Source organism: Dreissena polymorpha, chromosome 3 (assembly GCF_020536995.1).
Source record: "Dreissena polymorpha isolate Duluth1 chromosome 3, UMN_Dpol_1.0, whole genome shotgun sequence".
NCBI lineage: Eukaryota > Metazoa > Mollusca > Bivalvia > Myida > Dreissenidae > Dreissena > Dreissena polymorpha.
The window spans coordinates 54,910,801-54,936,007 of NC_068357.1; the positions used below are offsets into that span (position 1 = coordinate 54,910,801).

The 25,207-nt window shown below is 34.8% G+C and overlaps 1 protein-coding gene across 2 annotated transcripts in view; it reads left to right on the forward strand.

Moving 5' to 3' along the window:
- Positions 1-2,808: 2,808 nt before the first annotated feature.
- LOC127874196 (dedicator of cytokinesis protein 7-like) overlaps positions 2,809-25,207 on the forward strand; it is a 126,937-nt gene continuing 104,538 nt past the window's right edge. For both annotated transcript variants that reach the window (XM_052418404.1, XM_052418405.1), the window contains exons 1-4: positions 2,809-2,908; positions 9,340-9,430; positions 22,596-22,777; positions 23,831-24,005. In XM_052418404.1, coding sequence (XP_052274364.1) covers positions 2,865-2,908; positions 9,340-9,430; positions 22,596-22,777; positions 23,831-24,005 — 492 coding nt within the window. In that variant the 5' untranslated portion in view covers positions 2,809-2,864. The remainder of the gene's footprint in view (positions 2,909-9,339; positions 9,431-22,595; positions 22,778-23,830; positions 24,006-25,207) is intronic.

Consider the following 25,207-nt stretch of genomic DNA (forward strand, 5'->3'; position numbering starts at 1 on the left):
TTTCATCCTGTATTACGCAGAGAAATTAACATAAATAGAGATGGACCGACTTGTCCCATGCGCGGTACGAGAAAATGGTAGTTAATGCAAAACTCGTCATCTTGGCATAATGCGCATGACGGGATATCGAATGATAGGCTACACACCGGTAATTTAAGAGTAATGAACATTGTTAGTAACTATGTGTCGTCTATGAACTACGAACGATTACGTGACAAAAGTTCTCCGATGGAGGCAAAACACACTACCGTATATCATCATGAACACGTATCTATCAAATCTCCTTCAAAAATGTAATTCAAATCTGGAAGAACTTTGGTTTCACCTAGCAAGAAAGAAATACAAGATTATACGACAAAATAAAAGTAACAGGTAATGCATGTGGTAACGAATTTGAAGACGTATCCATAGAATGCCGTCAAATACTTAAAATACCGACATATTATATAGAAACGAAGGCGATGTTGGAACCTTCAGAAACACAGCTTCTATGTGTTACAGAGGACCGCATGTCAAATGAAGAAAATAATGGTACTGAATCAAGGTCGCAGTTGTGTAATGGATATGGTGTCCGCCTAGCGACCGAGAGATCACGGGTTAAATCCCCACCGTGGGAGCGTTCTTTAGATCTCCCCCCAATGACACCAAGTACTGATTCTAGGCCCAGGAAACGGACTCGAGAGCGTTTATATAAGCCTTAGGCTTTCGATGCAATTGAGCTCAAATAAATAGGTTTAAACTAAGGATACTCAATCAAAAATTAAAGGTCATGAGAACATTCTATTACACGTTTTTGAACTTGTTGTGTGAAATTGTTAATATATACATGTATATACAATAAATCATCTTGCTATCAGCCTGTGTAAGTTATGTATTAAGAAAAAAGTCATTATGTTTTGTTACTTTAATTCGTTTATTCATTCACAACATGTTATTAAATATTTAAAACAACAAACTATATCATGGGTTTTAACAACGAAAAAACATCATCAATATTCATCATACAACATATTCCCAAGTAATAATAGTAATAGAGTTGGTAGCAACTTGTCTAATGTATAACAAGGTAACAAGGCACCAACACATCGAGCTCTTTTTCACATGATTGCTAGCAATATATGTTTTTTTTTTGTCCTTTGTCTTCCTGCAACACCGGTATAGGGCTTGTTCTTTGTGTTATATGACTCCTTGACTCGAACTGTCGGTCACACTCAGTCCAAAGACGCGTCATGTTTTAGTTCAATTCCATATTCGCCTGGAAAGTTCGGTTTCATAATGGAAAACATACTTTGTTTATTATTTACAGCATTTACGTGTTTATATTTTAACATTACCTGAAATATGTGTAGCAAAACTTAGCAAAATAAATCAACAACTAAGGGTGACATTTCAATTTTACCATACTATACGAATTATATTAATGCCTAAATACCACACGCGAACAAGCATATATATTTGCAAGCTGCGAGAATACCGTGACTTACATGAGCTCAACAAAGATAAATATCAAATTAGAAATTCAGTTTTCCTATATACGGGACCCCTGTTTGATCATTTCAAATCTGAAACCCATTTAGATCATGTACAATTCTGGTTCATGAAACTTTATGTAAAAGGTTTTAGACGTCTACTCCAAACCAGACCACTATATAAACATAAAAAAATACTCGTTTATGGATTTTAAATATAAATATGTATCTTTTGTATGCAGGAGAGCAATTCAATAAGTGAAACCCAGCAAAGATCACAAATTACATGGCAAAAGGCTCCCGCTAAGAAATTTTGCGGAGGGTAAAGTCGAGATATAGAGCGAATATTACTACGAAATAAACGCTAATCACTTTCTGGCTGCTATGGCTGGAAAGTGAGCGGTATTAAATAATTAAATAAAAGTAATAAAGGGTATAAAACGGCAAAAATTACCTATTTCGGCACGGACGTCGCTATCTTGACTTCGTTTAGATCATCACATGATTACCACCTCTAAATATGTCCATCCAACTTCGCATGCGACGGCCTCGACAGCGACATCCCTCTAATGTACCATGGAGTACAGTCTTGCACAGAGAGTCATGCCTGGTGACGTTTCCAAACCAAGCCAGCTTTCGTCGTTGGTCGTAACGATGGGTTCTTGTGGTCCAATGCCTGCTTTTGTCATGTTCCGGACGTACTCGTTGATCTTGTGTAGGACAAGCGCAGCAGCCTCCCGAGACACTTGCGTTCAAAGGCCTGTATCCTGCGCACTGTGTCCTCGTGAAATGTCAAGATCTTGCAGCATTGCGGATGGTTTGAGACTACAGTGTAATTCTAGAGCCTGTGCTTAGTGGGGAAGCAGATGGAGCTGCTTAAACATAACCTGCTCAGTTTGGCCATCATCGTTATTCTTATTCGGGTACGTCCTATAAGACAGGGTATCCCCAAAGTATTTCAAACTGTTCACTTCTTCAAGCTTTTAGCCGTTCATGGTGATGCCTGTACTGGTGTTGTTCGTGTTGTTTACTCTAATCTTCGGCTTCTCTGTGCTGTTCTCTATCCAATTTGTTCCTGCCCTTTCTGAGTATGTTAATGAGGACTTTGAGTATACTAGTTTCTGGTGCCACCCATGAGTTAAATATAATCAGCAAATCTCAAGTTGAAGATGAGTCTGCCACCGATAGAAATAGATATGTTAATGTCTTTGAAGGTCTTTTGCATCTTGTCCGGTTGAACAAGAAGGGGGGCATAAGACACCCACAATAATCAAGTTCGCGTTTGAAGCTATTTTAAGACTATCACCATTTGTATAAATTGTTTTTATTTATAGTATAATGTAACCGAATGCGCAGACCGGAAGTGATGTTTTGTGCATGTAAATAAATAAAAGGATGTCTGGCTCCGGCCAAAGAGCTTTTGCACAGAAATTAAATAAGTAAGTGTAGTATAGCAAGTATACAAATACTTGTTTTGTTGTTTTACCTTTATCAGTAAATGATCACCATAAGTCTGAGGAGTATATATCTGATAAAACTCAAAAAATCGAGTCATCAGATTATCGCAGACAGTGCCAGTCCCACAATCTGAAATTGTCAATGACTGATAAGCATCTATGCAGTGCCCGAGATATTTGAGGGAATAGGGTTCTCCACCAATTGAATTAGAAAATTTGGGTGATTGCATTCCTGAAATAGAGCAAAGTATGTTAGTAGTGTATTCTACGGGCCATGCGTTTTAAAATTAAACTGCGCAGAATGCACATTTCAATCTCTTCTCGCTCTGGGAGTCCATATGCACACAGGCAGCAGTATCATAAATACTACCCCCCCCCCCCCCCCCACCGGACCATACCCCCCCTTACTGCCCCCACCCCACCCCGAGCTTACCCAAGGGGTTCCAGATTGTTAAATTTACACATATCGTCATATTGTGTCTGGTTTGACTTTTCAACAACAAATATTGACACAAATTCACAGTTTGAAAAAATACCCCTCGTATATGTATTATATATACACAAGGTATGAAAGCCTATTCAGGGGTTTTTCTGCCTATTTTGGGAAAAGGAGTCTGACCAAATTGGGCATTTTTTAGTCCAAATAATTAGACGTAAGCTACCCCGCTTACGTCTAAACGGCTACCGTCGTTTTCCTATAGCAAATTGAGTTCAACTAAAACTTCAGTTTTTCTCGTTAAATCTTTGCTAATGCATAAAATTATCATTAATTAGACATATATGTGAGCGATTACCTCTTAAATGTGTAAAAATTGTGCTTTTAAACCACTTGTGTACATTTTTAAAAATAAACATACACAACACACTTCGTGTGTTTGTCGTTTATAGAATTACATTGAATTATCTTGAACGAAATTATTTTTTGAATAGGTTACACATAACCAATTGTTGTTGTACAACAAACCACATCACTTTTTAGCTTTCTGTACTCTTAAATTAAATGGAACCTATATGTGTGTGTTAAAACTACCAGTAGTGCGTTCAGTTACAGCGAAGGTTCGCCAATGATGGTTCGTTTCCGATTCGGTCTTATTGAACGATAAGTTCGGCGCGAACGTTTCAAGATGGCGGCTCCCAGAAAATTGATTGCGATTTTGATGGCGGAAATCGCTAATAACATAGAAAGTTCTTAACTAACAGATATTTCAAAAATAATAAAACCTATAATAATTTGATTATAATTATAAGTGGTGTGGATGCGATAGTGTTATTTTTCATTAGCGATCGAAATTTAGTGTAAGAGGTGCATTGAATCAGTTATAAAACAAAGCCCTAAAATAGCGCAATACATTACAATCTTCAAATGTAGTTGTAATTTTCTTTTACATTGAATGAATTTTCGTTTCGTTTACATTTAATGAAAATATCAATAAATTATAGCATTCAAATGGAAAAAAAACACCTGTATATTTTGCGAATTGAACTGTCTTTGAATGCACATCTATATTGAAAACTCTTTTGTAGTGATAATGAGCGATACAAATCTGGCATTTTATTATACCATAAATCTATACATTTATTTTACCCAAGTATTTTATATCCGTATTATGATCAAACGCGATTGCTTGTTTTCACGATGATGTTTCGAACACTGCAAAAACGCACGATCTTTACACGTTATTACATCGGAGTTTACATTTGCGGGTACCCGTTAAATACGATAATTGTGTAGCAGTAAATTTCTACAATATTTTAAATGTATTTTCATTATAAAACACTTAAGTGTTATGTTTAAACTGGTTAATATATATACTTAATAGTTCATGTTAATCCATTTCGGACAAATGTACGCCTATTTTTTAAATATGTTCAAATGTTTTATTAAAGCAACTGTTAAGTTTTTGGCTTAATATGCCAAGAGATGACACGGAGGTATCATAAATTGTGTTTAATGACCAGACACATGTGGTTAATGACCCCATACTGAGTCATACAAATATAGGTCCCTGGGTTTATGACACCCTGTTTTCTTAGTAATTGTCTGGACAGTATCCGATCATATCGAGATAATCGGTTTGTGATGAACAAAGGGGCAATTAAACAATGGGTGGTTAAAAATGCTGAAATAAGGAGTGACAAAATTGTTGTGAAAAATTACATAAAAACATTTATATGTATCAAGAGGATTTAGTTAATCTGTAACAAGGTAAGTTTTTACGGACATAAAGGTTCAAATAGTTTCTGTATGTTGATTACATAAAATCAATCAATTTGTTGTTTGTTTTCGTCCTTATTTGTGTTCATTCATTGGATTCTATTTAATCTGAAAGAATTTCAATTTCTGAGTATTTTGTTGTTCTTAAAAAGGGTCGCGAATATGATTGAAATCTTATCACGATACGGATCATCAAACGCAAACAATAGCAGAATGGCCGCAGTGTTGACGGCCAAAATTTGAGGATGCGCAAACGTGACGTCATTATCGGAATCCCCAAAACCTCCTATACACTTTGTTTATTGTTCAATTCATTTTTGTACTACAAAAAAAAGGAAACAATATCGAAGTTACACTGAACAAATACAACATATTTATTTGTCCGCCATCTTGGTTTCGCTAGCGAACTATAGCGAACTACCTCCCAAGAGGGTTCGCTTCGGTTCGCGAACGTTCGCGGCGAACCGAGCGTTCAGTAGCGAACGTTCGCGACCGTTCGCGAACTATAGGGAACGTTCGCTGTAACTGAACGCACTACAGTTGTATCACGGAGTGTCAATTGTTAGGAGATGAATCGAGTATTTGACCCTTACTGTAGTAAATTCAATCTTATGCAAAAACTATTCATCCGATTTTATTGGTTTATACGTTATCTTGTTGCTTATTAATTCCTCTTTCAAAAATATACGTTTTAGTATATTCCCGTTGTTATTAATGGATTTATAGCGAGATAAACACAAGAAATACACATTTTATGTTTTACCACCGCGCGTTTTGCCGTATTGTGGCTATCGATTTTGTACAATTAGCGTACAGCGAAGCGCCGAGGTTATACATTTTGATGTACCCACTCACGTCTTTTGTTGAATTATAGTTTCATTTCTCGGCCGATTTTGACAAATTATATATCATTAGAAAGCTTACGTTACGTAGTAAACAGATATATAAATATATATTAAGTTTTTCTTCTGATTTCGACAGCCCGGCGAGTAATAACTTTAACTTTTTCAAATATCATACCGTTTTGGAGTTTTAGAATCTAGATTTACGGTTGACATGTAAATGAAAGTGTCGCTTTAACTATTTTCCGTGTCTTATTAAGCCGCGAATCGTTTGCTAAAAACAGTTAACAAAAAGGGCTACACGTTCTAATTCTTAATGAAATACAAAAATAAGTATAACATAATTAATAACGTCCATAAACACACACAGCAAGATCAAAGTTTTAATGGAAAACTAATATGACATTCCACGTAAATTATTATATTCGTCTAAATCGAATACTATACATAGAGAAACAATGTATTTATAACCGACCAATGAGGTAACATTATGCAACTTTCAATTTACACAGTGCTATATGGCAACAATATGGAATTTGAACAGTGGTAGTGTTTTAAGGTCTGGACTATCATTACTTGTAAGTTTGTATAAACATTTTTCTAATGCAATTAGTAAAATAATGTTTATATTTTATGTTTAATAATTTATTACATGATTATTCTGTGCTGTTATATGAATTTAATACCGTAAAAGCTTCCGACATGAATTCATGTCGGAACGATGCTATTGCAAAATAACGTTAAACGATATGAGGTCGATGTAAATCGACCTCATATTTATAGGAGTAGGCATTTTTATGGACAAAATTGGCCATTTTGGGAATTTTTGCTTCGATGAAACGGCTCATTTGGGAAAAAATTGTGAATTTATTATGCTTAAATAATTCAGTGGTTTTACAAATAAATTTGTTTTTATTTGTTATTTTGTCTTCTTTATATAAACAGATGCAATATTGGGCATGTTCAACGTTTATTCAATTTCGAGTACTGCAGTTTTGTTTTTCAGTTACAGCTACACTCTGAAATAAGAACTTAACAGTCAAAACCTTATAGCAGATATTTTTAACCAAAACAAACACTGGTTAGTCGTACAAGTTATAAGACTTTTCATTCTTAAAAAAAAATATTTAAAAAAAAACTTTTTTTTTGGAAATTGGGATTTTTTTTTTAATTTCGTTTTGGGATCGGGTCTGTTTGCTTTGGGAGTGCCTCTGTTTTCTGGAGGCGCAGACAGTGCTGAAAAACCCCTGCTATTGCTGAAAGATTGTGGAACACTGGACGTGGCCGTTTTCATTGAGAACACACATATTTCCATTCAGTTGCCTACCTCATGCAACTAGATTCATTTAAAGGCATAAAAAGCAACGTGATTACACAACTTATCGATCTCCTGTTCGGCTAATAACTTAAATATTCAAGGGGGGGAAAAGGGTCCAGGGGGGGGGCAAATTTATGATACTGCTGCCTGTGCATATGCACTCCTCATTAAACACAATCGCAAATGTGCGCACAGATTTCGTGCGCATCACTAAACAGATGACGTTCATTACCAATTAAGGAAAGCGATGAATAAACTTTATACACACATTAAATTTACCTGAATGGCAGCTTACTGACATAATCTGTTGCATGGGGATGATGCAACATAAAAAATATGACATTATTTCAACACACTATTTTTGCTGTCGTTTTTATTTTTAAATGTCGAACAGTGTTAATATTCAACGACTCAAAACATCGTCATCGACTTAGGGGGTACATCAAATATCACAATGTGTAAAATATTGGTGTAATGCGACCTAACCTATAGCGACATTTTTTGTCTGCAACATTAAAACAGTTCCCAATATGGTGGATAGAGTTTGTGATTTAGACAGGTAAACATTGATAAGTTTTTGCAGTATCAGTGTTCCTTAGCCTTTGCAGTGGTGATGCAATTTTGCACCTTTGGATAATAGACTGTCAGCAACCCTTTGGGTATAAAGCTGAGAGTTGAATTATTGAAACCACTTTCTCTGTTGCATGAATGTTACAAAATTCAAGCCAGAAATATTACCTACTTTAAGTAGGTAATATTTCTGGCTTGAATTTTGTAATTTCAAACGTTTGTGTTTATGACTCTTATCGTCTATATTACCCACCCATAATTTGGTTTAAAAAATATAAATCTGGCATATATGGGATTATTGATTAACAGTCGATTAATCCAATTATTAATTGACAATGCAAACTAATTAGCAGGTGTTAACCGCGTTCACATAGTTGTCATTAATATTCATTTTCGGTTTCGTTACCGTTTTGAAGAATCCGCTATTGTTTTGATTTATTTAATGTTTGGCGTCCTTGGATATTTAACGACATCAAAAACGTTGTCGCTATTACTCATTGTTGCGGTTAACAAAGAATTCCAAACTGCGAAATGATGTTGCATCATGTGCGCCAACTATCCAACCGGCTCTCATTATATTATTAGCAGACGACAAATGTTGATTCTGATTGGATGATTAAAATACACTGTTTCTGTTTAAGACATTACCTCAAGTGATCGGTGACTGATTAGATAATTGATTGCACTTTGTTATCGGATTATAAACAATACACAGTGTACAAACACATGGTCAGCGTGTTTATTCTACGTATGTCTCACTCTGTCAATAAACCGGGCTACCGCTCTTATAGATTTATAGTAGCCCGGCGGGCGTCAGCTGGAAAATTTCAGTAGCCCGATGAAAAATTTCGGTAGCCCCCGGGCTCCGGGCAATGGATTTGTCGGACACTGCTACTTACTTTAGTTTTGACAGTTTGTATTCACCAACAATACTTTCCGTCATGGTTTTATATGTTTACTCACTACCGGTACTTTTAACACAGTTTGGAACACAATCACTGACATTACTGACTCAGCAGATATAGGCTATGGCCCTTTGATTAGAAATAATTTGTGATTGACTGATATTGAGGCCAAACAAGCATGGCCATGTTTCTATCTTTCTTAGAACTTTTTTGACCCAGTAAAATCCTGTTATTTAATAGTGAAGTTCTAGCCCATTCATTATAGTATGTGTCAAGTAGCACTTGAGCATGTGTTCATAGTGTTTCCATTGTGATAGCAAATTTGTCAGAGATAGCTCTTCAGGTTAATCAAATATATAATATCATACCTTCAAAATAGCAAATCAATTATACATTTCAATTTAAAAGATTTTTCCAAATATTTTCAAATTTGGAGGGCATGGAATAGGTGTCACACATCATTGTGATTATTGCTATTGCTTCTTTATCAATAAAACACTTACCGGGTATTCACAAAATAGTTCAAAACCATGGTACCTGATAATCCAATAAATACCTTTCAGGCAAGGAAATGCTGCTGAAGTTAGGAAGCAGATTTCCTCAACCATTTTCAATGAACTTCCAAAGAGTGTGAGTGGTGTCAACCTAACTGAGGTAAGCTTGTGTGCATTCATATATACTTCTGTGATACATTTATTATTTAATTTCAGGGGTCTCGCGAGTGAGCGAAGTGGGCAATTTCTTTGCCCAATTAATCTTAACTTCACACATTAATTTCATGAAGGCATAGTGATTTCTCCTCCTTTTAATGATTTACTTTGTGCCAGACATTGACTGATTAAAATCAATTTGATGTGGAACATTGACACAGGAGGATTCTCAGCCATAAGTTTGTCCATTTACAGGTCATGCAAAGTTGAACATTCAAAAGAACAGTCTGGAGCTATTACACTTCTTGAAATTGTTAAAAGATGATGCCTTGATTAATTGCCTTCTGCTGGCTACCAATAACTATGATTCAGCAAAGTTAAATGACCCATTAAAATAATACTCAAGAATGATCAAATGGGAAGAGGTAACCTAGCATTGGCAATAAATATGGGGCTCATTTACAGGTCTTATCTGTTATCTCTGCTGTAATTTTTAATGAATTTTTAACTTAAAGCAAATATTTGTAACAAAATATAAATTTGATTTAATGTTGAATTGCTTAAAATTTAAAAGGAAGTAAATTAGTAAAAAGATTCTGAACATTTCTGGTTTTGTTACAATTGTAGTTTTAATTGATACACCTGTTCAGGAAAAAAAATAAGTTAAAAGAACCATCATAATTTACAATCAATGACAAAGAAGAAAAATGTAGGTTTTATACACATGTCTTATTATAAATGAAATGCAGCTTTTTGAAATCCACCATCCATTTCAGTCTCTATTATAGAAATTATTTCAGCAGTAATGAGGCTTACCAGTTATTACATAAATAGCATGTGATTTAAGTATTAAATATATAAATTAAACTCAGTTTAATACATGAATAACACAACATTAACACTTAAGTGTGTGTGTTTGTATTTGTAAATGTTGTCCCCAAAAGTGGGAAATGAGAGTTGTTTCTGATTAAATTTAATGATTATTGGCATGGTGTAATGAGGGGTATAAAATAAGTGTAGAATTGATTGAACGCTGAACAGAAACCATTTTATCTTTTAGTTGCCTCACTTGTCCCTAATTTTAGCTGAAGGAAAACTCACTTCTTCCTCAAATTTGAACCTAGGCTGAGCCCTTAATCTATCTTTCAAAGCAAATTATACGTAAAACTAAGATCTATGATGCAAATGTACCACTTCTCCCTATTTTGGCTTTAGGGAGAAGTGACTTCTCCCTAAATTTTGAGCCTAGCTAGACCCCTGAATTTATTAGTCTTACATCATAGAAAATACCCAGCACAATGATGTTTGTGCTAGCCTTTAGGAAGTTATAAAAAAAAGGGTAATTCAAGACACATTTTGCTGTTCCCCTACTAAAATGATTTCTTATGCCCTCAGTAGGGTGGCTTATAGCAGTTGAACTGTCAGTCCATCTGCCTGTCTGTCAGTCTGTGCGTCCGTCCGAAAACTTTAACATTTGCCATAACTTTTGCAATATTGAAGATAGCAACTTGATATTTGGCATTTGAAGGAAAACTCACTTCTTCCTCAAATTTGAACCTAGGCTGAGCCCTGAATCTATCTTTTAAAGCAAAATATACGTTAAACTAAGATCTATGATGCAAATGTACCATTTCTCCAAAAGAAGTTACCACTTCTCCCTATTTTGGCTTTTAGGGAGAAGTGACTTCTCCTTAATTTTTTAGCCTAGCTAGACCCCTGTATTTATTAGTCTTACATCATAGAAAATACCCAGCACAATGATGTTTGTGCTAGCCTTTAGGAAGTTATAAAAAAAAGGGTAATTCAAGACACATTTTGCTGTTCCCCTACTAAAATGATTTTTTATGCCCTCCAATTCAAACATTGCACTTTCCTGACTGTACATATTATAAATATTAAATGTTTTATTCTTTTAACTGCACTCTCACGATCACCTTGTATATAACAAATGTACCAGTATGCTCCAGAGTGAGATTAGTACATCACATGGAAGAAGAAGAAGAAGAGTAGGGTGGCATATAGCAGTTGAACTGTCAGTCCATCTGCCTGTCAGTCAGTCTGTGTGTCCGTCCGAAAACTTTTACATTTGCCATAACTTTTGCAATATTGAAGATAGCAACTTGATATTTGGCATTCATGATGTGTATCTCATGGAGCTGCACATTTTGAGTGGTGAAAGGTCAAGGTGATCCTTCAAGGTCAAAGGTCAAAAAACAAAATCCAAGGGAAGTAACAAGCTTTAAAGGAAGATAATTTCTATTTTATATCATCTGGCAGGTACAGGTCATTTTCACAAGGGAAGTAATACAGTCGAAACCCGTCTCGAACTGGTCGGGACCGGCAACAATAGTTCGAGCCATCCGGAATTCGAGCCATCCGATTTCCTATAAACTTTTGTTTACAAACAAGTCTGCAGTACATTTTCACCTCCAGTTGAAGAGTACACATATTGCTTAAACTCCGTACTACTTCGCACTACTTAATGCTTTTGAATTCATAAGTTAATAAGAAACAAATTTATACTTAATACTTTAATTTATGAATATTTTAATAAAACAGTTACAAATACTATGAACAAAAAGCATTTAGTAAATATCAGCATTTTTTTAGCGTAGAACATTTTAAGGTAACACAGAGCACTAAATAACAAAAAATGCATCAGGGACATATTGTTTTTGCCCTGTCTGTTGGTTGGTCTGTCTGTCTGTCTGTCTGTTTGCGCCAACTTTAACATTTGCAATAACTTTTGCAATATTGAAGATAGCAACTTGATATTTGGCATGCATATGTATCTCATGGAGCTGCACATTTTTGAGTTGTGAAAGCTCAAGGTCAAGGTCATCCTTCAAGGTCAAAGGTCAAATATATGGGTCAAAATCGCTAATTTAATTTACACTTTTGCAGTATTTCAATATTCAAGATAGCAACTTGATATTTGGCATGCATGTGTATCTCATGGAGCTGCACATTTTGAGTGGTGAAAGGTCATCCTTCAAGGTCAGAGGTCAAATATATGTGGCCAAAATCGCTCATTTTATGAGTACTTTTGCAATATTGAAGATAGCAACTTGATATTTGGCATGCATGTGTATCTCATGGAGCTGCACATTTTGAGTGGTGAAAGGTCAAGGTCATCCTTCAAGGTCAGAGGTCAAATATATGTGGCCCAAATCGCTTATTTTATAAATACTTTTGCAATATTGAATATAGAAACTTGATTTTTGGAATGCATGTGCATCTCATGGAGCTGCACATTTTGAGTGGTGAAAGGTCAAGGTCAAGGTCATCCTTCAAGGTCAGAGGTCAAATATATCTGGCCCAAATCGCTTATTTTATGAATACTTTTGCAGTATTGAAGATAGCAACTTGATATTTGGCATGCATGTGTATCTCATGGAGCTGCACATTTGAGTGGTGAGAGGTCAAGGTCATCCTTCACAAGGTCAAGGTCATCCTTCAAGGTCAAATATCATATAGGGGGACATTGTGTTTCACAAACACATCTTGTTTGAAGAATGACATTATGTCCGTCATTATGTTGCCTCCCGTAGCTGTCTTTGAGAAACGAAGCTTTTTAGAGATTTTTGTTCTGTTCATTTAGCCGTTGCAGCCATTATGATAAAGAATCGGCAAGAACGCCAGCTCTTATACAAAATGTCATCTTTTACTCAAATCAATTAATAATTGAGGAGGTGACATGTTAGCAAACAGGTGTTAAATCAATTATTGCGAGCCTTTAATCAAGCAATCATAATCGATTAACAGTTTATGCGACCGGTGTTAAATCAATTTGTGCGTGCCTTTAATCAAGCGGTCCTAATCATATAACACTTTTTGGGACCCAAAGCGAGTTCAAGCCTTCCGAACAAAAGAACGGGTTAAAACTGTAGCCGGGACTGTGAAAACAGTTCAAGCCATCCAATAAATCGAGCCAGGCGAGTTTGAGCCATCCGACAAAATTTTATATAAATATATCGGCATACAGAATCGGTGCTTTAATGCGAGTTCGAGCCAACCGGAAATTCGCGCCAAGCGAGTTCGAGCCATCGGGTTTCGACTGTATTTTTTAAAGGGAAATAATATTTTTATATAGTTTTTGCACTTTTCGTCAGTCTGTCTGTCAGTCTGTCACACTTTCCGTGTCCGCTCTCTAATTCAAATAGTTTTCATCCGATCTTTACCAAACTTGGTCAGAAGTGTATCTAGACAATATCTAGATCAAGTTCAAATATGGGTCATACCGGGTCCAAAACTAGGTCACGGGGTCACTTAGTGCATTTCAAGGATTTACAAATGTAGCATGGTGTCCGCTCTCTTATTGAAGTAGTTTTCATCTGATCTTTACCAAACTTGGTCAGAAGTTGTATCAAGACAATATCTAGCTCAAGTTTGAATATGGGTCATGCCCGGTAAAAAACTAGGTCACGGGGTCACTTTGTGCATTTCAAGGATTTAGCATGGTGTCCTGTCTCTAATTATACCCCCATTACTGGTAATGGGAGCTTTATAGGAGTCACTTTGTCGGTCTGTCTGTCGGTCTGTCCTGAAATTTCATCCGATCTTCACCAAACTTGGTCACAAGTTGTATCTAGATGATGTCTAGGTCAAGTTTGAATATGGGTCATGCCAGGTCAAAAACTAGGTCACGGGATAACTTAGTGTGTTTTAAACCGAAAGTTTGTCCGCACCATAACTATGTCATTTATCGTTAGATTTTAAAATGACTTGGTACATTTGTTCACCATCATGGGACAGTGTGTCGTGTGAAAAAAGTACGTTTATATCTCCAAGGTCAAGGTCACTCTTGGGGTTCAAAGGTCAAATGCTTGTCCGTGTCATAACTTTGTAATTAATTGAGAGATTTTAAATCCATATGGCGAATTTGTTCACCATCAGTGGACGGTGTGTCGCGCGAAAGAATTACATCAATATCTTCAAGGTCAAGGTCACACTTTGAGTTCAACAATCATAAATTTGCTTGTCCAGGCCATAACTATGCCACTCATTGTAAGATTTTTAAATTATTTTGCACATTTGTTCACCATAATTGGATGGTGTGTTGCGCGAAAGAATTACGTCGATATCTCCAACGTCATGGTCACACTTAAAGTTCAGAGGTCAAAACTGGCCTTAAATGAGCTTGTCCGGGCCATAACAATGTCGTTCATTGTGATATTTAAAAATCATTTGGCACATTTGTTCACCATCATTGGAGTGTTTGTCGCGTGAAAGAATTACGTCAATATCTCCAAGGTCAAGGTCAGGCTTTGAGATCAAAGGTAAAAGAATGGCCATAAGTGAGCTTGTCCGGGCCAAAACTATGTGTTTCATTGTGAGATTTTAAAATCATTTGGCACATTTGTTCACAATCATTGGACGGTGTGTCGCACGAAAGAATTATGTGATATATCCAAGGTCAAGGTAACTTTTAGTTCAAAGGTCAAAAATGGCCATAAATGAGCTTGTCCGGGCCATACATGTAACTATGTCGTTTATTATGAGATTTTTAAATCATTTGGCTCACCATCATTGGAAGGTGTGTCGCGCAAAAGAATTAGCTAGATATCTCCAAGGTCAAGGTCATACTTATAGTTCAAAGGTCAAAAATGGCCATAAATGATCTTGTCTGGACCATATCTTTGTCATTCATTGTGAGATTTTAAAATGACTCTGTACATTAATTTTGTTCACAGTCATTGGACGGTGTGTCATGGGTAAGAATTCAAGAGTTCAAAGGTCAAAATGGCTGCAAATAATAATGGCATAACAATTCTTAAAAATTGCCATAAATTACATTCTCTTGTTTTTTGAAGACAGCATGCAAAATAGTCTGTGTCAATGCGGCACGTGGGGGTTTACGTCACGTCTGTAACAAAGCTCTAGTTGTAGTAGTTTTCATCTGATCTTTACCAAACTTTGTCAGAAGTTGTATCAAGACAATATCTAGGTCAAGTTCGAATATGGGTCATGTCGGGTCAAAAACTAGGTCACGGGTTCACTTAGTGCATTTCAAGAATTTAGCATGGTGTCTGCTCTCCAGTTTATGTGGCTTTCTGATTTATTATGATATTCTAAGACATTTTTATGCCCCGGAAGGAGGGTGTATAGTGATCGGACTGTCCGTCCGTCTGTCCGTCACACTTTGCGTTTAGATTTCGAAAAATGCTCATAACTTCTATGTCGCTTCAGATAGCAATTTTATATTTGGCATGCATGTGTATATGGATAAGGCCTTTCAATACGCACACAAATTTTGACCACTGTGACCTTGACCTTGAACTTAGGGTCCGGGTTTAGGTTTCAAAATCTGCGTTTAGGTTAAAAAGCTCATAACTTCTACCAAACATTTATAGGGGGCATAAGTCATCCTATGGTGGCAGCTCTTGTTTTTTCTTTATTCAAAGCGGCGCAGTAAGGGGAATTGTGTTTCTGACAAACACCTCTCTTGTTTAGACATAGAGATGTGAACTATTAGATTTTAAATTCATGAAAGAATGTTATATGAACATGTACTTTGAAAACACTTGAGCAAACTAAGAAAAATATTGACTACCCTTCTCGAAAAAGTGCACTAAATGCGCATTTAATGCGCATTAAATGCACATTAAATGCGCATTTAATGCGCATGTTATTGGCACCGTATTTTTTGCTTAACAAGTGCATTTTAATCTGTTAAAAAAAAACACTTTTTACTAGTTTTTCCATGAAATAATACACTTAAGTGCGTTTATTATGATAATAAGTGCGCTTAAGTTTATTTTTAAGTGCATTTATACACTTGAGTGTATTTTAAGACATACAAATAATACACTTCATGGTCAAAGTAAATTTTTTAAAGCGCATTAATACACTTGAGTGCATTTCCAGTCATTCAAATAATACACATTACAGAATTAAAAGCAAATTATTTAAGCGCATTAATACACTTGAGTGCATTTCCAGTCATACAAATAATACACTTATCAGTACTTAAAGTAATCTTTCAAGTGCATCAATACACTTGAGTGTATTTTAACTCATACAAATAATACACTTCATGGAGTATTCAAAGTGAATTTTTTAAGCGCATTTATACACTTGAGTGCATTTCCAGACTTACAAATAAAACACTTCATTGAGTATTCAAAGTGAATTTTTGTAAGCGCATTAATACACTTGAGTGCATTTCCACTGATACAAATAATACACCTTACAAAATTGAAAGTGAATTTTTTTAAGCGCATTAATACACTTGAGTGCATTCCCGGTCATACAAATAATACAACTTACAATATTAAAAGTGAATTTTTAAGCGCATTAATACACTTGAGTGCATTTTCAGTCATACAAATGATACACTTTTTGAAGTGTTGGAAGTGAATTTTTTAAGCGCATTATACGCTAAAGTGTACTTTTCATCACTTCAAATTCATATGCTTAAAAATTAACCAAATTTAAAAAAAATCCCAGCATTTTGAAGTCAGCATTCATTCTTTAAATAAAAGGTTAGTGTAAACACATACATAAAAAACAAAAAGTACAATTCAATAGATAAATACACACTTTTATTAGAATGTTAAACCTTAAAAAACAAAAACAAATGTTACATATCTACATAAAAGAGAGGATTCAAACAGGCTATTGCCTATCTGGAATTAACAATTGAAAGTATCAAGCTCATACCAGTGATTTTTCTCCCCTCTGATTACCGGTAACTGATTAACAGCCAAATACAGGTGGTTTCCACTTAAAAAATATTAAAGTTTTCCCCTCCTTAAGCTGAAATGTTTTCCCTATCATTTACTAGATTTTTATATATTACATTAATTCCAAATCCCTTTCTAATATGGACAAAAGCAGCACATTTAATTCAATCATATTCTGGATCCTAATATATGATAAATGAACAGTATTCATGAAATTTATATAAATCTATACCTTATTTTTAAGATCTTCCTTTTTTTGTTCATTATTGCTCTAAAACATGCCCTTCTGAGAGCCAGTACGTACAGGTTGTTTTGAATTTCCAAAGAAAATCACTGCATACATGCTGACAATATTTAGCAGCTTAGCCCCTGTCACTATATTTGTTGTTATACACTGTTCCTTACAAAGAATGCATTCATAAACAGCCCTTTATAGAGCACTTCACCAGCTGATCAGGTCTGAATACTACTGTCATGGTCTGCGAGGCGCTTCTCGTGCATGATCTCATTTGAGATCAGGTCCTGAAAGATATTTTATAATGTAAGTGTTAAATATTGCTGTTATGGTAATCTTGTTCAACAGTTGCTATAAATATCATAAATTTAAATCAAAACAAGTTTGTTCGCTTGTTGTTTTTGTTTGTTTATTTTTGCAATTTTAATCTCGTGATCACATGTGACTTAACGATTTTCATAAATAATTTAAAGAAATTACGTTTGATAGAAAATACTGTTAATAAATGTACTAAATATGTGGTCTCCTTTGGCTGTGTGGACTGGTCGGAAGTGTGACGTCTTTGAATTGCAATAACCTTTATTATATAGTTTTACCTCTCAACAAATCCATCTTTTCTTGGTCAAGAACAAGCTACAGGGCACGGTTTCCCACTCCTGTTCCCCTCAAGTTGGCCTGCTCATGCAGGGCAAAACCTGGTATACATGTCCATACATCAGGTAGTCCCCTTTTTGCTCCCTTTTTTGGCAGGCGATGATGCACATTCTATGTAAATTTCACCTTGGGGTTTAACCTTCAAATATAAAATATTAAAGTTCTGATTAAATATGGGGGAAAGAAATCTGTTCATTAATGACAAGAAATAGGTATAAATAAATTTTAAGATGACAATAACCATAAAATACAGCCATAATAATTCAAATGGTGTTTTTTTTCCTTAAAATTGCATTACATTTACTCATCCAGTTACATTTCCCAGTGACAATACATAAATATGATAATGATCATAATTAATTTAATTAAAAAGAGATGCAGAAATGAAAATACAAACCTGTTACAGCTGTTCTTCAGCATTCCAAAAAAACAAAAACGGCAGTTGTTGATCACTTTAACCACCCACTTTGAATCTTCTTTGCAACAAACTTATTGTTGATTTACACATTGTAGTAAATACACATTGTTTTCATCACACAATAGTTCATGTGCTGAAAGAATTTCAAGACATTTGACACTAGAATTAATGTTGCTGAATTATACCTAAAAATTTAGCTCAATTTAAGTTGCTGAAACCAAATTGTTTACAAAAATAACTTCCAGTGCTCCAAATAACTTGCTGTGCTCCAACCAATCAAAAGTGGTTTGTTTTCAAATAGATGGTCCAAGAACCAATCAAAATTCTATAAACACCCCTTTGCTTTGGCTAGATGGAGCACTGATAGGGATTAGTGTTTTTGATGCTAATTGATCTCTTATCTGATCCTGATCTTATCTGATATTTATTGAATAATACACAGCACACTTAGCATATTATATTTACCGGTAATTGTGAATATTTCAATATAACATACTGAATGGTGTTAGGAAATAAATATAATATTATAAATATTATTTAAATTGTCTTTTAAAATGTATGTTAATAGTCAATGTGGTAGACATTAATTGAATTGGGGTTAAATATCAGTGTAAGAAAGTTCAAATACTTGTTTTTTATGTTGTGGAGATATAATTGATTCTGGCAAGCCCACATAATTTTTTTGACACTTTCAATATTTTTAATTATTTACCCACAGCCTGATTTAGTTGTACTTTTCCCTTTAAAAGCTGCTCTACTGATTCACATATTTTATGAGCAGACAAATTGTAATAATAAGACCATAAACATTATGTGAAGATAAAAAAGAATTCAGTACAATCCTCCTATTAAACACTATATCTTTGTCCTTTTACTTCAGTTATTTGCTATAGTGTTGCTCTTTTTTATGAAGATGCACTAAAACTGATTTAATGCACTGATTTAAAAAGTGCTAAGGTAAAACCACTGTTTAAGAAAGACAATAGGTCCGAGGTTTCTAATTATAGACCGGTTAGTATTTTGTCCATTGTTTCAAAAATATTAGAGAGAGCTGTATACAACCAGTTGGAATCCTTTTTAGTGAAGAACGGTCTGTTGTATGAGTATCAGAGTGGATTCAGGGGGAATCACTCCACTGACTCCTGTCTTATTCACCTGTCTGATCATATACGTGGACAAACCTCTAATGGCTTGTTTACTGGTATGATTATGTTAGATCTACAGAAGGCATTCGACACTGTAGATCATGACATTCTGTGTCGGAAGCTTCGTGCGATGGGAGTGGAGTCTGTGGAGTGGTTTCGCTCGTACCTAGCTGATAGGACGCAGTCTGTACATGTTAATGCCGCTAAATCGGATTTCAAATCAGTAGTGTGTGGTGTTCCCCAAGGGAGTATACTGGGTCCTCTTTTGTTCTTGACCTACGTTAATGATATGAAAACAAGTATATCATCCAACTGTAAATTAATACTCTATGCTGATGACAGTGCTATTTTGTATTCACATAAAGATCCAAGTACCATCAGTCAAGTTTTAGGCAAAGAACTAGAGTCCTGTAGTAAATGGTTAATTGACAATAAGCTATCCCTCCATCTAGGCAAAACAGAATGTATTCTTTTTGGTTCGAAACGTAAACTCACCAAGGTGGACAATTTTCATATACAATGTAATGATCATGTTATAAAATCTCAGACGTATGTAAAATATCTTGGTTCTATTCTAGATGCTGATTTGTCCGGTACTTCTATTGTAAATAATATCGTCAAGAAGGTTAACTCTAGACTTAAATGTTTATATAGACAACGTGATTTTTTAAATAAAAGTCTTAGAAAAAGCTTATGTAATTCTTTAATACAATGTCATTTAGATTATGTATCCTCTTCGTGGTATTGTGGACTCACGAAACAGCTTAAGCACAAGTTACAAATAGTCCAAAATAAAATGGTTCGTTTTATTAACAATTCCCATTGTAGGACATCACTTGTTGTATCGCATTTTGAAGAACTTGGTTTATGGAACGTTGAACAAAGATGCAAGCAACTTCGGCTTAACCACATCCATAAGATTTTCTACAATAAATGTCCAAGCTATATGAAAGACAATTTTGTCAAATGTACAGATGTCCATCAGTATGGGAATAGATCCCGATTTAATTTTTATGTACCTCAAGTTGATGGCTTTACTAGTTCTTCATTTTACTACAATGGTATTACGGATTGGAATGCATTACCCGATAATATAAAGTCCATCGAATCGAAATTTACTTTTAAGAAACTTGTTAAGACACATCTATTAAATGATATGAAGGTAGACGAGAATTCCATGTATTTTTACTTTTAGATTTGTTTTATTTTTATGTAATTCATTATTTTTATGTTTTTTATTCGTGTCAGTGTATTATCATGTCAACTTTTGAAAGATTCACTTAATTCGTAGAAGAAATCATGTGTAGGATCATGTCGATTATATATTAAGAACTGAAAAACAATATATTTATAGTCACGTATAAGATCTGTTCGACTAAATCCAGGGACCCCGTTGGAAATAAGCTTTTTCATGTTTACATGTCTAAGCTTTACGGGTTATCCTGTGTATACATCATGTCGTAATCTTATTTGGATCTGTGATAAATGGCACCATTCATGTAATGCATGTTTCTGAATATGATAATAATGCAATCTATACGTTACTTATTGCCTTGATTGCATTGAATTGTAAATTGCTTGACATGTATGCACAAATAAAACAAACAAACAAACAAACAACTACACTTGTACAGAAAGAATATTTTTTTTGCAAATCAGAAAATACACTAATATGCACAAAAAATGCACTTCATTAAAAAAATGCACTTATTGCATAAAAAGATGCACTTTGTCTACAGAAGATACACTTAAAGTACAGTAAAATACACTTAAAGATAATGAAAATACAGAAAAAATGCACTTTAGTGCACTTAATTATGAAAAAAATGCAGAAAAAAATACACTTTTCGGTACAAATGCAGAAAAAATACACTTTTTAAAGCATATTTTGTTAAAAAGTGTATTTTATTTTGAGAAGGGTAAGACAATGGAAACAAATCATCAATTTCTTATTAAAATTTATTTGTGTTCATTTTGGTGTATTTGCTTTGATTAATGAATGGTTAATAGGCACTAATAAACAAAATATTCACTTAAAAATCATTATGCACACATAGACATGAACATTGATATAGAACTGTTGTTTTTGAATTCCTACTAAACAAACATTATTAACCTATATTGGTTCCTCACGATGATTATTTCTACCGCATTGTTATCACTGTGAGATATGTGGTGAAACCATAGTCTATGATGGGTATAGATTCCCTCTTTACCAAACAAAAATGCAAATACAACCGAGGGATTTCAAAACATTTAAAAAAAACAAGAGTCAAATGACCCCATGATTGAAAAGTTCAAAGTGAAAATACTAAAGTCAAGATTTCAAGATTTTAACACTTGCATTAAAATGACGCACTGCAGAATATTAGGTGTCAAAAGTGAGAAAAGTTCATAATGCTTGCTTCAAAAGGCTCGATTTTGCTTCAACTGAATATCCTTGCAACTGTCCACTAACTTCTGGCATTCATTTTCCAAGTTTTTTATGCTGTTGTACAATGTACAGCTGTAAAACACAAGCCATTTGTCACCAAATTAATGCAAATAGGTAGAGTTTTGAGAAAAGCAACTGCCAGAACCTTTAGAATAATTAATTTAAGGGTAAAATCTGATTCACACTAAATATTATTCCGATTAAAGGGGTATCTAAAAAAGATTTCAATCAAGCCCTTTATTTATAATTTCAAAGTTATATTTCACTGTAAAATTCTCTTTCAGAATTTCCATGCCACATTTTCCTAAAAGGTCGCAAAACCCACTGAATAGTCAGGATGTTATTTGTTTTCAATCAACTCCTTTATTGATTATTATACATTTATATTTTTGTATACATTTTATTACCTTAATTTTTATTAGCCAATCAGCAAGAAATAGAATTTTGCTGTTCCCCTACTGAAAAACATATATCATAGACATATGAACTATTAAGTTTTAATTCCTTTCCTGTTTTAATGCAATATTCAAATTTTCTTTGTAATTTAACAAAGTTATAATGTTTGTATGTGATGAGAAGTATAATTTATACATTGCAGCACACAGAGAATGTTGATGTGGCTCAACCGCCGGACTTTGAAGAGTTTATCAACCAGAACCAGTCCCTAGTGGAGCGTGACCCTTATAGGGACAGACTGCTCTACCCTGACGATGACGATATTGAAGTTCTCAAACTGCCCAAGAGATGTCGCACTGTCTCGCATATTGTTCCAGAAATAAGGTATTTGTGTTTTGTTTGTTAACATCAATTAAAGGATTAACCCTTTCAGTGCGGGAACCGAATTTTAAAGGCCTTTGCAAACAGTTTGGATCCAGATGAGACGCCACAGAACATGGCGTCTCATCAGGATCCAAACTGTTTGCTATTCTGATAGTATTCTTTGGAAAAGTATTCTTTGGAAAAAATCGAAGAAAATGCTAATTTTAGAAATTCAGCAGACGACATTTTTACAGACGACAAATTTCCCAGCATGCAAAGGGTTAAGGTATGTGTAAAGCAATTTCCTCCTCTACTGTTTTTGTTGCAGTTAGTGGCCTGGAAAAAGAATGTGCCTATGGGATTAGTTTATGGCTGTGTCTATTTTATTGTGTGTGTATCTTGCCACTTGCTAACTTTAAAACTCGATGATTTGCACAAGACATAGAACAATATTGTTGTTGAATTTCCCAGTTAAAAAATGCAAAAAGTTGTGCAGACCCTGAGCTTGTTGTTTCTTGTTATTACGCCTGGGACTAAATTGTGTGAGGATTTTGTTATAAGTCCTCCCATACACAAGTCTTCATTGTCTATGGACTTGGTTTTTAGTCCGTCCATGCTTAAGGCTGCAATACTTGATGACTCCTCAGATTCAAAGCAGAGCATAGTTTTACAAGTTATTATTATTTACATTGTTCATACCTCATATCTTAGACCATATTGAAAAGTTAAAATAGCAACTAATTTCTTTTGGTTAGCATTGTTTATGGCTATAAAAATAACCTTACTAGGTGTGATATGATGAGCTCTCCAAATCAATCTTATTTGGTTCAACTGTCGATCAAGAAAGGCAAATAATATACCATACTCAATGATGTATTATGCTCAGTTTTAATTAAATAAGTTGGTGTGCCTTATACATTGATATGATGCAATTCCAAGTGCTAAGTTGCAAAAAATTATATGTGCCATCCTAAATATCGATAATAAGTCAATATGTTTGGCATTGCACAATCGGTTGTGCCTTATACATGGTTGTGCTTAATACATGGAAAAGTACAGTATTCCTATCCACAGTGGAGACATAGTAGACCCGCATGTTCTGGACTGTGTTCGGCGCTACACAGCAGACTACACGATCGTGTCCCGGCGCTACCAGCAGTACACCAACCAAAAGCAGATAGCAGACAGGGAGTGCCGCATACAGCAGGAGTATGAAGTGGACATGGAGGACATCTGTGAACAAGACAAGGTCTAATTATACTTTTAGGACATTGACCTGTAGGCCGATGGCCAGTTTTTACAAAGCATTTAAAGCAGGGATTTCAATACATTTAAAAAAACAGGAGTCAATAAGCCCCTGCTTGAAATGTTCAGGGGTCGAGTAATTTTCATTCTACGTATTTGTTAACTGCTCTGCAAATATTTCTTTGCATAAATTTGACAGAACAATGCTAAAATCTCAATATTAATGATATCAAATATATATATGATAATTATTTTATTTTAAGCTTCCTTGTAATATTTGCATGAAAATGGTGCAAGGCAGAAAGTTTGAAGGAATTGATGTGAATTTTTTGTCCCCTACCGGTTTCACCGGAGGGGACTTATGGTTTGCGCTCTGTCTGTCAGTCAGTCACACTTTTCTGGATCTTGCGATAACTTCAAAAGTTCTTAATATTTTTTCATGAAACTTGAAACATGGATAGATGGCAATACGGTCATTATGCACGTCATTTTAATGTCATAAATACGTTACCTACTATCTATTAGCTTATAGCTTTCCAAGGGGAATTAACTCATCCGGAATTTTAACTGGGAACCGGCCACCTCATTACCGTAATACAGGCCAGGTTAAACATTACTGCAACGCAACCTAGGCAAAAATCGGTAACCAATCCTCAATATTCTTTCCGGATGGACCAGGTGTAGACGTGTCTTTTACAGCTCTGAATTGAAAATTGTTTTTCGATTTATTTCACTTGGTTGATTGGGGTTTTTCATAGATAAATTGTGTTATTTATCTTTGTACTTCTTATTCGGAATATTTTATGTGGATTTTATGGACTTTTGTTTCAGTTGTAAAGGTAAGCCATGCTTGCTTTTGTTGAACAATCGTTTATTTCTACCATGCTGGGTGTTTTAGGCGCGAAAGAGCACGTGCAAAACGTTTTTTTTCTAATGCGTGAAACTTGTTTTCAGCTTTGCTGCGTTTTAGGTACATTCTCATGTACATGAGCACGTGTATATCGTGATCTTCGTCAATACGCAGTTGAGGAAAATTGTACAGTGTAAATATTCTTCTAATGCGTTACGAGATCGTGCAAAGCGTGCTCTTCTAATTCTTTGACAGATTGTTTATCATTTGCCATTGTGTGCAAAAATGATTTTACATTTCATATGACAATATTAATTGATGATCATTATATTTTCATCTGTTTTGAATTAAACTTT